Source organism: Peromyscus maniculatus, chromosome 2 (genome assembly GCF_049852395.1).
Source record: "Peromyscus maniculatus bairdii isolate BWxNUB_F1_BW_parent chromosome 2, HU_Pman_BW_mat_3.1, whole genome shotgun sequence".
NCBI lineage: Eukaryota > Metazoa > Chordata > Mammalia > Rodentia > Cricetidae > Peromyscus > Peromyscus maniculatus.
In genome coordinates, this window is record NC_134853.1 from 27,038,190 (window position 1) to 27,053,109 (window position 14,920).

Consider the following 14,920-nt stretch of genomic DNA (forward strand, 5'->3'; position numbering starts at 1 on the left):
TTAGCTGAACTATGCATAGTAAGGCATGCTGCTTAGTTGCATCCATTATGTTTCTGCAACGTCTTTCTGTCTGTCTCTGTCTCTCTGTCTCTCTCTCTCTCTCCTCTCCTCCTCTTCTTCTTCTTCTTCTTCTTCTTCTTCTTCTTCTCTCTCTCTCTCTCTCTCTCTCTCTCTCTCTCTCTCTCTCTCTCTCTCTCTCTCCCTCTCTCTCTCCCCCTCTCTCTTCTCTCTCCTCTCTCCCTCTCCCACTTATTATTTTCTGGATAGCTTTGACATTGTAAACCACAGACGAATTGGAGCCTGGCATTGAAAGGAGGTGTTCAACAACGATTTTTTTGTTCCCTTGTCTGAAGAAGTTGACTACTACAGGAGGGATCTGAAAAATGACGGGAGCAAAGAGGAAAAAGAAAAGCGTGCTGTGGGGCAAGATGCACACCCCCCACTGTGAAGACATTAAACAGTGGTGTAAAAGGCGCCTACCTATTTTGGAATGGGCACCACAGTACAATCTGCGGGAAAACCTGCTTCCAGACACTGTGTCTGGGGTAATGTTGGCAGTTCAACAGGTGACACAAGGTAAGTGTTGCATTTGAGTTTACAGTTTTGTTCAGAATGGATGTTGCTTTGCTTCTTGGATGAGGATTATGATCCAGGCGTGACAATCTAGTTAATGAAACAGACTTTTAATAAAATAGATAATAACATTAGGAAAATAAGAAGAGTAGATATTTCTGTAAGATTTTCCTAATTGCTTTTAAAATTACTTGGCTTTTTTTTTTTTTTTGGCTAGGAATTAAGCAGTTAAGCACCAACCCTTGAATGGAATTACATATTTTTCAATGTTAAAGTTCATACTGATTCAAAGTAAACTATCAGTAATTGTGGGAAAATTAGCTCTTATAACTTAACTGTGCTGACATAATTTCCTACCTTCATCAAATCAAGCTATAAAATATTTCCTGTTTTGAACACAATCACCTTTCAGCCTAATTAGCACCACACACTTACCTGCTGTAGCCTTGGGACTTGCTATAAGCAGGAAACAAAGCTTTTAGTACATAAAGGAGGCTTATTGCCAAGATCACTATTTGCACAGAGAATCCTCCGACCCCAGAGCTTGTGCAGGCTGCTTATGCCTGTTTACTTCTGCACTGCATTTCCTGAAGCATTTGTGTCTCAATAAGAAATGGAACAGGGTAAGAGATCAGACTTTCCCAGAGCAGAATCAGAAAAAGACATTCTAGGTTGATGTGTGTGTGTGTGTGTGTGTGTGTGTGTGTGTGTGTGTGTGTGTGTCTGTGTGTGTGTGTGAGTTTTCCCTAACGGTATGTTCATCCAGGTTTTCGCTAATTCAGGTAATAATTTTCTACCTGTAGCCAGGGAAGGAACCGATTTCTCAACTTTCCAGCTTTAAAACTTTGGAACAGTTTTCTTGGCAAAGACTCCTTGGGATCATATTTCCCTGCAGTCTCACTACCTCCCTGGCCTTAACTATTATTTATTCTGTTCAATTATAAGCATGCTTTTAATGAAATTATTCTGTAGCTGGAACAAACTGGTTGTGTATTTGTGTTTGCAGTCTGATTAGGAACATCTGCACAGGGGCCTTTAAGAGCCACAATACTATCATACTTTATGGGGTCCAATTTTACTGCTTAACTCTGTGTTGTATTTTTAATGACCATTTTGCCAACAGCAAAGCATAGTTAATCTTTAAAAAATGCAAAGTTAATAACAGGTCAGAACATTTCTAGCCTTTCTTGTATTTGATTTTAAATTCCAGATGAAACACTACATGTCACTTGAAAAGTTAGGTGATGGACTTAAACAGGTTCCCCTCCCTGACTGGATAGTTTCACCATATCCCATACATTTATTTTGTGTCTATTCAATATAAAATGATATAAAATGAAAGAGGAACAATTATGATTTTAGCAGTATTTGTTTTGTTATTTTTGAAAAACACCCAGTGACCAAGAACATCTGAGGATGTGGTGCAATTTCCCTGGGCTCATCATTAGGATATGGTTTATGTGTAAGTCTTTGGTAGTTAGTTAGCTTTGCTTAGCTTTTGAGTGACTCTGTTTAATGGGTCATGTGTTACATTGATTAGGAAGACGCGCATTGGTATGCCTCCAGCTGGTGACAACAGAACGCTTACTTAGCTCTGGTACCATGAGAAGAATGGATCAGACTGCTAGGTCCCCGGTAAATGGACAGTTACACTGCTAGGAAGAATGTAAATGCTTTTCCTGTTGTAAGAAAAGATGAACTCTTCTTCAAAGTACCTTTTAAAAATGCATTTCTCAATCTCTTTCAATCTCTTCTACTGTGAAGTGTTCAAAAGTAAAATATTAGGAAGCCACTATGTGTTGCTACAGACCCACTAGTTGAAATAATCCAGAGTTAACAGCAACCTTTCTGTGGGAGGAAATGGAGGCTTTACAAGGAACATTTCTCAGGCCCTCATACCTGGGACGTGGTGGAGTCAGGACTCGGGTCCAAAGCCAACATGCTCAACATTTTCGCTTTATACTCTCTACTGCCAAAAGCATCGGACTTTTTGTAACACCAATGTTATTTGTAATAGGAGACATTTCTTTGGAAAAGTCTGAATGTCTTTCTCTTCAAATGAGGTCCGTATTCAGGTTTCATCCCTGAAATTTTAGAGTGAAAGCAGAAGTGAGCAGAAAAGCACATCAAGGGGGCCATGCAGACATAGACTTCCTCTTCTGCTGGACGCCGGTGCTTGTGATCAGCCCTGTCTCTTTAGGGAGATTAGAAGAAAGAAGGGATAAGGTTTGCTCTTGTACTGTAATGTAAACAATAGAAACAGATCCCTTTTGACGTTACTGATATGTAAAGCAGTATTTAAGTCATTTAATGCAGTTGAATTATAAGGAATTTTTGAACTCAATGTCTTTTAACCTATAAATCCTGAAAAACAATATGCCTCCACCTAGAAATCACTTTTCCTTTCTCTTATCTTTAGAAGTGGAGTCAAAGCCATGATAATGAAAAGTATCCTGAGTGATACCACGGTCATGTTAAATTATTTTATTCAAGACTTTCTAACTGTGAGATAGATGTTATTCATATACTGGGTTCCTCTGTTGCCGTTCCTGTGGGCTGTTTTTTAGACCTCTTTCTTCTGTTTTTTTTCCCCCCTCCTATTTATTTGGGCATCTGTTCTAATGAACGTTTATAGATTTTTGCCTCCTCTGCTTCCTATCCAACATCTTAGAGATATTTATCAGACATCCCTATCTTAGAGATTCAAACCCTGGCCCTATGCTTGAAAGCTCTGTAGATAACTTATCTGCATAAAGGACTCTAACACCATCACTATGCTACAGAAGCTTTCTTTTCAATCTGAGAGCCATATATTAATCTACACCAACCTAGATTGTTCTAGAAGCACACCAGATGCCAGACTGCTCACCCTATCACTAGGGAACTGATCTAAAAGCACTCCAAATGGAACATTTGGTCTTCTAAAACAAACACTAGATATTACTACCCCAGCCAGAATTACAGTAAGCAATAATAAAAGGCACAAATGTATAACACTGTCAAGAGATCTCTTGGCATATATACCAAAAGGAGGTCTAGAGCAGAGCGGCTAAGTAAGTTGCCTGAAGCCACACAGAAAATAAGTGTGAAAGACATTTGACCTCAAGTAACCTGGCTTCAGAGTCTCCTGCTGGCTTTTGCTTAGAGGGAGTCCTGTTTGACATTCCGAACTCGCCCCTTTCTCCTGACAAAAGCCAGTCACCAAGTTCTTTGATGTCTGTCCTCTGGTTATTGTTATGGAGTTTGTGACCCCTGGGGAAGGACCATAGACTCAATCCAATTATAATTACAAGATTTATTGATTAGCTAGTACCAGGATAAACAATCTCTGAGCCAAATTTGAGATTGCCATGCAGAAGGGGTGGGGGAAAGGACTTTTAAAGAAGGAAACCACAAGATCTTCAATATCTATGCAAGCAAGAAAAACTGTTCTGTTTTGCCAGGTTAAGTGGTTAAGGCAACTCAAAACAATCCTTGGGTATCTGTGGAAGCAAGTTACAGAAGCAGAAAAAGCAGTTAATTATAGCATAACAAGTAGATAGTCACGGCTGTACACTTTTGGGTGGGGGTCACTGAGTGAGGGTCACTGGGAACTTATCTTCCAGGGACTGGAGTCAGAGACAAATGGCTGGTGGGCACCAACATGGATGCCTGGCATAAAATGGAGCTTCTTCAGCCATAACGTTATCTTTCCAGTCAAGTAGCTTTGCTTCATGTCCTTGGTGCTTCTTAATGGGCTGAATTACTTAAGACATTGCCTTGTGGCTCTTCACTGTCTGCTCTGCCTCCTGAAGATCTGCCAGTGTACTAATACAAACACAACAGGCCGGTCATCTTGCTTCCCTGTGCATAATTCCTTAATACCCATCTATTTCTGCTAGAATAAAAAAAACGAATTACTCAGCATGTCTTATTAAATGGTTAATAATCTGGGCCTCACTGTATCAAGCTGTACTAAAGGAGAGCTCCCCCTCTAGAATCCCTCCTCTGTCTCCTGGGAGGAGGAATGTTTTCCTCCTCCTCCCTTTGTCCTTTTTACATATCTCTGTGATAGGCTTTATTTAATACATGGTATTGTAAACTTCTGATAGAGTTCTTTCCATGGTCTGTGAACTCTGAAAACAAAGACAGTGTTTTCCTCTTTGTGTTCTTACCAACCTGGATATTACCTAGCACAGGAAGTCGGTTGTAGGTAAATATTGAAAGATTTAAGGCATTCCCTAAGGCCCTGCTTGTCCTATTGTGGCTTGCTGACACCGTAGGAAGGCTGTTGAATTCAATTTAAATCTGATGCTTTGAAAATAAATGTAAGAAATATACCAGCAGTGAAAAGACATTAAAATGTGAGCAATTGGGCTCTTCCACCTTCTTGTATCCTTCTAGACCAATCTGCTAAAGACTCATTTCTTTGTCCCAAACAATGCGGGTTATTTAATTTTTTGTTTTCAAAATAGTTTTTGTTAATTCTTTGATAATTTCCTACAGTGCATTTTGATCATATCCATCCCCTCCTTCAAACTTTTCCCAGATACCCACTCCCCAGTTTCATGCTGTCTGTCTCCGTGCCTCCCTCTCTCCCTTCTTCTGTTCCTCTCTTCCACACCTTCTCTGTCTCTCTTCAGCCAATCAAGTCCAGTTTGCATTGGCTGACCATTCCTGGGCGTGAGACCTGTCCTGGTGTGTCAAATAAGGTTAATTATTTTTGTCCAACCAACACTAACAAGATGAATATGTCATATAAAAATTCAAGTGCCTTCCTTTGGAAAGAGGGAGGAGGTGGCAACCCAGAGCCTGTATTCCCGTGTGGGGGAGCTGTTCCTCACTGCACTGTGACAGGGTGGTTCTTGAGCCCACCATCCACTGACCCACTGACACCCTCCCAGCATCCCCGGCATCTGCTGACCCTGCAGCTAGCTGGATTTGTTTTCTTTGCAAGAAACTGTCTATGGCAAAATGCTTTGAACCTGACCTTACATAAAATGTTTATAGGGAGATTATGTAGTCATAGGTTCTTAAACCACATCGTGGAACTGATAGGCCTGGGAACTGGGCCAATACATTCCTATATTGATGGTGTCTTCTTTACCCTATACATTTTTTTACATTTATTTATTTATTTTACATCCGTACTGTAGTTTCCCATCCCTTCTCTCCCCTAAATCCCCCTCCCCACACTCCTCTGTTCTCACCCCCCAATCCATTCCTCCTTCACTTCCGTTCAGGGAAGGGCAGGTCTCCCATGGATATCAATAGAACATGACAAGTCAAGTTGTAGTAAGACTAAGCACCTCTCCGTGTGTTAAGGCTGGGCAAGGCAACCCAGTATGAGGAGTAGGGTTCCAAGTCAGTGAAAGAGTCAGTAACAGCCCCTGGTCCCACTGTTAGTAGGAGTCCCATAAGAGTACCAAGCTACACAACTGTAATATATATATGCAGTGTACCTACATACAGGCTCCCTGACTGTTGGTTCAGTCTCTTTGAGCCCTTACGTGCCCAGGTTAGTTGATTCTGTAAGTTTCTTGCCGTTATTTCACCACAATAAAATGTTTTCTAGGAACTACTTGTAGGTGTAAAATAGTTTTAAAATTCAGGAGCTTTTATAACTTATTAGTGTTCCCAGGAAAGAGCTACTTATTATAGGCAGTCTTCATTAACCAATGCCCAGATAGCCTCACTTCTGAATGCCTCTTATAGACGAGCAAACATCTGTAGTGAATGCAAGCCCCTGGAGTTGTTACCCACATGACTTGCAAACCAACAGGCATAGCACTGTCTGCAGAATATTTTGCTCACATTCTAGGCTGCATGGCTGCTCTGGTGTGACTATTTGCAACATGGAAAATCAAGCATAGAGAGAAGAAGGAAACGTAGAGTGTGAGTGTACAACTCATCCCGTGAGAACCAAAGCTGCTGAATAGGACCGTGGGAGTGCTTAGCCTTGTACTTGAGGAGTCACCTAGATTTGTTGTTCCCAACTTAGGAAAACCCGAGGCTGCAATAGAGTCACCTGATGATTGAACCTCGACATTTTGGGTGGTAGAACAAGGATGGATATTCCTAATAATTATGCAGAATAAATGGTAGTTAGTACTGTCACCAAGACACATGTATAGAAGTTGGGCTGAATTGTACTCCCAAGTAAGTGGGAATTCCTGAAGCCTACTGCCCTGCAGAGACTAAAGGCTTATCTGGGTGGGTTCCCCCCAACATCCCTCAGGGTCAGGGACACAGAATTCTATCAGTAGCTATGCCTTTCTAACTTAGCTGGCTCCTGAAATCATGCTTACCTTCCTGCTGGAAGGTAGCCAGCGGCAGCCAGGTACTCCTAAGGAAGTCCAGGCACAGTGTCTGTGTCCTCTACAACAATCTACAGGGCACCTAGCGATGCTTTGCTTGCTTCTCCTTCTCCACCCCCTTCTCCCGTCCCATTTCTTCCTTCCCAAATGATAGCTCCAGATTTCACTTAACATTTATGATTTTATTTTTCTTCAACATAAAAGGATGATGATTCTGTTTTAAAGAAATACTAAAATGTTTAAAACTACATGCATGAAAAGCACTTCCTTGGTAGGTATTGAAATTGTGGCAAGATTTCCGATAATTATACTAAGTTGAGGACTAAGAAGATGGCTTTTGTAGTCTTTACTGTATGGTTTCTGGCCTCCATGTTTGCCAGTGAGGCTTCATCCCTGATGTTTTTAGGACCTGAACCTCCCCTTTGTTTGGGGGAAGAAGGCCTCTTCCATTTTTAGTACATGTAGGCTAAGTGAGATATTACTTCTGCCTTTAATGATAAAGTCCATTTTTATCAGAGGCCTGAATGTGCCTAGAATAAAACTCTCTGCTTTGTGGGCCAATTGGGACCACACTGAGACTGGTGAGACTTCAACAATGGTATCTGGGTATCATCTGAAATAATTATATCATGTTTTTCTGGAGGCAGTGTCCAAGCCTAGACACATTGACTGTGTTTATTCTTCTCTCTCCTGCCTCTCCCCCACCCATCTCTCTGCATCTGTCTCTGACTTTCTCTTCCTCCCCCTCTTTCCTTCTTTCTCTCTCTCCTTCCGTGCACTGCATGTGGGGCATCAGACCTACTTACAGTTAGATTACATTTGGCTTATATTAACTATGGCTCAAGACTTGGTGACTGGCACATTTCCATGCTTCTGGTCAATGTCTAATTCAGGAAAGAGAGCTGCCCTCTACACACAGGGCAGGGGTTTACAACACTGCAGACTAGTCATTTATCATTTTTACATGGGAAGGACAATAAAAACAACTATGTGGTTCAGTAAGTTAGCCTGGGAACTGCCACATATGTGGACGTCATGAAAGGATGACTCCCCTCATGCTGGGCCCGATGACAATGAGGATGGTGCACCTGGACGTCTTCCTTGGACCCTCAAACTTGACGATGAAGCCAGTACAGCAAAGATCAGAACAGAGAGAAACATTCTTGGTGACACACCGTCTTTTTATTTGTATGCAGGCACTTTTTTTTCTTATCCTGGTTTGGTTTCTTCTGATTGTTAATGACACATTTTAGTGCTATCACAAGCTGAATGTGTTAGGCAAATTGTTTCTAATTGTATGAAACAGAGCAGGACAAATATTATTGCACTTTATATTCCCATAAGGTCCCGACTTCGAGGCTCAGAACTATTGTTTTGTTGCTCCCATTTCTAGCATTGCTAAGACAGATTCCAACATGAGCTTGTAAGAGTTCATTCTATGTTACCATCTCGTGTGTGTGTGTGTGTGTGTGTGTGTGTGTGTGTGTGTGTGTGTGTAAAACACAACCTGAGTGGGGATGCATAGTCACTGAGGACTCTCTCTCTCATCGGTCCCCTTTCCCATGATGGTTTGTGCATGTTGCTTGTTGGATCAAGCCCAGTGTGTGTGGATGAAACCAGCGAGCGCTCTGCTGATGGAGAAACATGTGTCCTGTGCCATTGCTCTTTCCCCAAGGGGTCTCTCCCAGACTGTCACCATATCTTAGGATGAGAGAAGGAAGGGATGTCCGATTTAATCCTGGCTTGAGCAGCAGTGAATGAGTTTACCCATTAGCAGGCACAGCACAGGTTAAAGGGTTTCAGTGAGGCTATAAAAGGCACAAAGAGCGTGTCCCCGAATTAGTAACCAGGACTAACACACTGAAACTCTTCTTCATTTTGTTTGGTCCCTTCTCTCTGAGCTCTGCCCTCTTCTATCAGATTGGGTGCATCTTGTACCCTCACCATTCCCAGGTCAGAGCACAGTTGTAGATGTCAACTGACTCCCCATTCTGAGTGCAGCAAAGCAATGCATGCCCCTTCTAACTTTTCTAACGTCAGAGATATCTTCCCACAGGACACAACTCTATTGCTACCCACCTTTAGCCTCCATAGCAGAGTTTCACCTTTCTCTCTCTCTGGGGTGAGGGGTGACTCATTGTGTAGCCGAGGAGGACCTTGAATTTCTGATTCTCCTCTTTCCTCCTCCTGAGTTATAAAATACATTCATGCACTAACACACTCAATGTTTATACAATGCTGGACACGGAAGTAAGAGCTCCATTTATGCTGGGTTTATGTGCACCCTACTAATTGATCTATAGTCCCAGACCCCTATCTCATCTTAACACTTATTTTTCTAAATAAAAGGCACAGTCAAGTGTTTTTCTCCTGCTTCTGTACTTGATCATGTTTTCTTCACTTTCTGAACATTCTGTTTTCATGAGCTGGCCCATTTTCGTGGTTCAGTTGTATGTTTTCTGATAGTACATTGTGGAAGTAGATTTGCAGCTCAATATTTTTTCTTCCTTAAACTAGACATAACTATCCAGTTGTTTTTTGACCATCTCAATGTTTCCCCGTGACATACTTAAACTTAGTGCTTTATTTTCTCTCCTCAGCCCAGTCCTTATCCTCTATGAAAGCTACCTTCATCTACCTAGTTATCAATGCCGGAAACCTGGAAATGATCTGTGCTCACCTTCCCTCTTATCAGCCATATTCTATTAACCACATTCTAAAACTCCTTCTCCAACCGGTGCCCATTGTCTTTGCAGCAACTTCCGCTGCAATAGAAATACAGCTCACCTTCACCAAATGCTCAAAATATGACACACAATGAGATAAATCTTCCTTAAAGATTACATTGATCATTATAACAATCTTAAGAATTCAACAATCTGTTACATAGTTTCTATATAGCAGAAGAAACGTTTAAATACAGATCTCTCTGACACCCAAGCCAACATTTCTACCTTCAGAACCCCACATATTCCTTTTTTTTTTCACTAGGGTGTCTTCTCACATCTTGCCTGTCTGTTGTTTTTTCAAATTCAGAGTCATTTTGGGAAAAAGGAGAAGCTTTCAGTCTACAAAAATTTCTAATGTTCAAGCTCCTGGGTCTATTAATCCTGAGGATCCTGGATCATAGTAATTCTTTATTTTCATGCTTGTGCAATCTCAAGGGTGTAGGAAGTTATAGCATAGAAATAGGATGTGATTTATATAACCTTTTCACTAATGAGGACTTTTGACCTTTGATTAAACACTTATTTGTGAAGAAAAGATTATGTGTCTGTAGGAATTTGTTTTCATAAATTCATGGCTCCTGACTATGTGTAAATTTACTCTGGGAGACCCACTTAGAATGTTATTTAACCACCAGCTTGCTGATAGTGTGACCAGACAGCTGGTTATGTTGTGCCTTGCTAATAATATAGCTGAGACCACCACAAACTAATTGCCAGATGGAAATAACTTTCACCATTACCCACACAGCTTGGGTTTAAATTTTGTATGTGCAATTTTTAGAAGTACCCACCATAACAAAATTTTTTTCAAGAATGCTAAGATATGCCTCACTACGGTTCTTTATTCATTTCTATTAAAAATATTTGGCAGAATATATAATCCCTTGCTATGTTCTTGGGAAGAGACAGAAAAGTATAAGACAATAATCTATCTACAAGGGGCTTATTATTTTTTCTTTCCTCAGAAATGTGTACAAAAGTATATGAGAATATGATCTTGTTATTACAACCTTGAATATACCATTCTGCTGTTGGTTTGTAAGGGCGGGAACCTTTTTTTTATTGAAGGTTGGTGGAGGATTGGTTTCAGCCGATTTTGACCTTGAATAGATTATATAACCCAGGAATCTGCCAAAAAATTCTGTTTTTATTCAGGAACATTAAGACTAGTACACTCTTGTCAACATAACATAACATAACATAGCATAAAATGAATGGTTGGTGGTAGAAATTGAACCAATGGAGGGAAGAAAGTAACTATTAGAAAACTACCAAGGTTTGGTTAAATATAGACATATGGCATTAGAAAACAGGTTCCTATTCATTAGTCTTCCCACAGAGGGACTCTCTACAAGCTGGGTCCACAGGGGTCTTTGGAGAAGGACAACTGCTTTGTTAGCTGAGTCAGCAGGCAGAGCACAGCTCTGTCGAAGCTGGGGAGGACAGGCCTGACAGAGCTAAGGTCTGAAGGTGCCGTGGCAAATGCAAGGCAAACACGTTAGAGCTGGCTCTTAGGTGAGCCCTTATCGTCTCCTCATGCTCGACACAGGATAAAATGGTAGAAGAGATAAAAGACACCCCTAGGATGTGGATCACCTCCTCCTAGGAAGTGTCTTCTTCGGTCTGTTCAACTGTGACTCCTGTAATTATCAGCGTTCCTCCTGAGAGGAGACGGAGAAGGTGGTGGATAGAAGGGGGAATCTGCCATCTTCTGTTCCACCCTCGGGCCAAGGTTGTGGCATTGTTCTGAGAGGACAGAACTGTAAATGAGAGTTCCTAAACAGAAGCTGCCCCTTCAGATGAACCTCTGCAAGGCTGATTCAGTCATCAGAACTTCAGTGACTGCAAAGTTTGGAATGCTGCAGGTCTAGAGTCACACTATCTCGTGCCATCGTTAGCCCTCTTAATAGCCGTTACTGTCTCCCTGTGTACCTGACCTAATTGCTTTGTGACCATTAGGTAAGTCATTTGGAATGTAGATATAGTGCACTAGTTTTCCTTTGCAATGTACTAACTCAGCGGACCATTACCTTCCACCAACCTAAGTGCTGGAAGTGCCACCTGAAGCATCCGAGGCTCTCTCTGCGTTGATACATCCTACCTCTCTCATGTTCCTACCAGTGTTTTTGAAAAGTGCCACGATTTATAGCTTTCTTTGTCCTGTGAGTACAAAAACTTCATGGAACTGTTAACACCTTGGGCATAATCTAAATCCGCATTCCTAGGCCACAGTCACTCATATTTGGCTCTGGAATAAGCCCATCTTTGAGGTGACAATCGTGTTTTTACATATGCAAAACTTTGAGCTAAGACTAGTGTCAGGCTCAGGAATGCTGCTTAAGACAAACTCAGCCACCTGGAAATAGGAGTATAAAGTTTATCACCCGAGTGTCAGCTTGAAGACCGAACAAAAAAAGATGAAACTTACTTAGTGTGGAAGCAACTCAAGAGCTGAACTTGCCTAAGATTCTGTGAACAAAGGGGTCTGAGTTACAGTTTAGGGAGCTAGCAGTGTTGACAGACCCGGGAGTCTGCTCTGGGTTTCTAGTTAGTGTGTGGCAAGGCCTCAATTGCCGTAGGTGAGGCTTTCATATGGCAGTGGGTGTTCAGATCACTTTTGCTTGGATTGCACGGTGTGGGAAAAAGCACCAGCCTAGAGGGTGGCAGTGTGCCATGGTATATGCGGGCAGTGGCTCCTCAGTTTTGCTCAGAGCAAGAGATTGGCACTGTGTGTGTACTTCTTCTCTTGTTTGGGATTTCCTCATTTTCGTAAGGGCCTTAGTGTTTGGTATAGAATACTTATCCACCTAAATCATATGAGCTAACTAATCCTCTCTGGGAGTAGATAGATTATCCTTAGGAAATTAAGCCCTGCAGAGTAAGATGGCTGTGTGTAATCTACTTTGAAAAGAAAATTAAACCCCACTCTGCAAAGGAGTGTCCTATTACACACATGGTCTCATGTGTGCTATAGATTCTTTCTATGACGCGATGATTTCACCCTACTCCACTGCGACCTTCAATATAGTTGTTTCTCAGTTATGAGTGTGATGATATAGCATCCATTCTTCTGGAAATATTAAAAAGTAGATGTGTCAGTGCTGAGGAGGTAATTCAGTTGGTAAAACGCTTGCTGTGCAAGCAAAAGAACATGAGTTCAGATCCCCAGTATGCATGTAAAAAGGTACAGCACATGCCTGTAATCCCAGCAATGATGAGGCAGAGAGAAGAAGAACCCCTACAGCGTGCTGTCTAGACAGTGACATGGAACCATTGATCTCTAAGTTGAGTGAGAGACCCCAGGGAAAACGTGGCATCAACTTCTGACATCCTCATGCACACACACCCATGTACATGTATGTACACATGCATGGGCACATATTCATGAACCTGTACACACACACACACACACACACACACACACACACACACACACACACACAAAAGGTAGAATTGTCAAGGGAAAGTTCTGTGATATCGGTCATTTTCAAACAATAATTTATTGAGATTTAAAGTTGTTTGAAAAGGCAATTTCACCATTAACTTGTTTTTGCATTTTATTATTTAATTGAATGTATTTGACATTTCAACATGAAGTAATTTTTATTATAATGTGATGCATTATGTATTGATCCTAGATTCTATAACTGAAGATCCAGAAGATAATAGGAATGGTAGTATCAGATGCTCATCAAAATTCTTATAAATCATCCCTCCAGGGCTAAGGTTATTACTTCTTTTTAAGCTTGCATGTGGTCATGGAGTGACCATCTTTATCCCCTAAACAGAAACTGGGCCATTGATATTAGAAGCTGTGTTAGAACATTTGTTTGGGATCACATTTGAATATTCCTCTCTCCACTTGGGTTAAGCTTTGCAGAAGCAATTCTTTGAACCCTTAACCAAGGCCATAGCTTCAGATGTTCCTAATTCTAACATTTCTATCTGTGACATTCATCATGTGTCTTCCCATCTGGCTTGAACCAGGTGATACCAGTCTTGACCTCGGTACCCCAGGGATGCTTTGTAAGGAAGACACTCTATTCTGATAATATAATTTAAAATGTTCTACTTCTTAGAAGTCGGCTTTCTCACACAAGTACATCATCTCTTGATTGGTCTTTTCCGAGGGAGGCTTGTCATGTTTTTGCTGCTCTTGGTGATGAGATGCATGCATCACATTTTTCTTGTATTTACACATTCAGTGATTCTACTTTACAGTCTTCATTTCTTCCAATTTCATTTTCTCAGGGTTTCATGAATCTTTGTCAAATTTTCAAAGTAAGATTTTTAATGGAAATTTAGTAAAAGCATCATTTCTTCTCAACCCACTTCCTTCAATAATGTAGGTCCAGTGGCATTGCAATTCCTGTAGTTTCTTTGAAATTTGGCTGAGGGGGTTGTCAAGTAGTACTGACTGGCAGAGCTAAAACAAAACTCATGTGGAACTAGAAGGAGAACACAGCCAGATACTGATTAATTAATGTCTACAATGTGGACAGTATTAAATGCCTGTGCCTTTGGTCAGAGAATTCTTTTCAAGTCTTTTGTTTATTTTAATTTTAATGTTTTTTTTATTTGTGTCTATGTATTTTGGTCTACATGAGTCTGTGTGTACCACTTGCACGAAGTGCCTAAGGAGACCCGAGGGTGTCAGATCGCCTGAAACTAGAGTTACAGGCAGTTATTATTCACCTGCTGTTGGTGCTGGGAATTGAACTTTAGTCCTCTGCAAGGGCAATCCATGCTTTTAACTGCTGAGCCATGCCTCGAGCCTCCTCTCTCTTCATATTTAGTTGGATTTCTCTCTCTCTCTCTCTCTCTCTCTCTCTCTCTCTCTCTCTCTCTCTCTCTCTCTCTCTCTCTCTCTCATTCCCCTCTCTGTCTCTCCTGGGTTCCTATATCCTGTGTGCCGAGGAAGTACTTGTTCTCAGGTCATGACAGCCTCTTATCAGACTCCAAGGGCCTGTCTCCTCTTCAGGAAACTATTTCTGTGGATATGCCATAGACCTCTGCCCACAGTTTCCTTCTAGTCCTGCTGTTTTGTTCTCTCTGCATCTGGCAATTCCTCACTCTTTAGTCTTAGATGCTCACCAGACTTTCTGCATTCAGTTTATCTATCCATCCTCTTCAGGTGGCATACAAGGCTTGTGCTAGTTCTGTTTGTCTTTTTATCTGTCTATCTATCTATCTATCTATCTATCTATCTATCTATCTATCTATCTATCTATCTCCTACCTATTTATGTATTTGTGTGTGTGTGAGAGAGAGAGGGGGGGGAGGGAGAGAGGGAGAGAGGGAGAGAGGGAGAGGGAGAGAGGG

General features: G+C 41.3%; 2 protein-coding genes across 3 annotated transcripts in view; both read left to right on the plus strand.

The window, feature by feature from the left end:
* Nucleotides 1–466, plus strand: part of Lrrc69 (leucine rich repeat containing 69) — a 129,984-nt gene extending 129,518 nt beyond the window's left edge. The window contains exon 9 of the mRNA XM_076563871.1: nucleotides 354–466. The gene's annotated coding sequence lies outside the window, so the exon portion shown is untranslated. The remainder of the gene's footprint in view (nucleotides 1–353) is intronic.
* Slc26a7 (solute carrier family 26 member 7) overlaps nucleotides 384–14,920 on the plus strand; it is a 127,116-nt gene continuing 112,579 nt past the window's right edge. For both annotated transcript variants that reach the window (XM_076563870.1, XM_006983277.3), the window contains exon 1: nucleotides 384–576. In XM_076563870.1, the coding sequence (XP_076419985.1) occupies nucleotides 384–576 (193 nt within the window). The remainder of the gene's footprint in view (nucleotides 577–14,920) is intronic.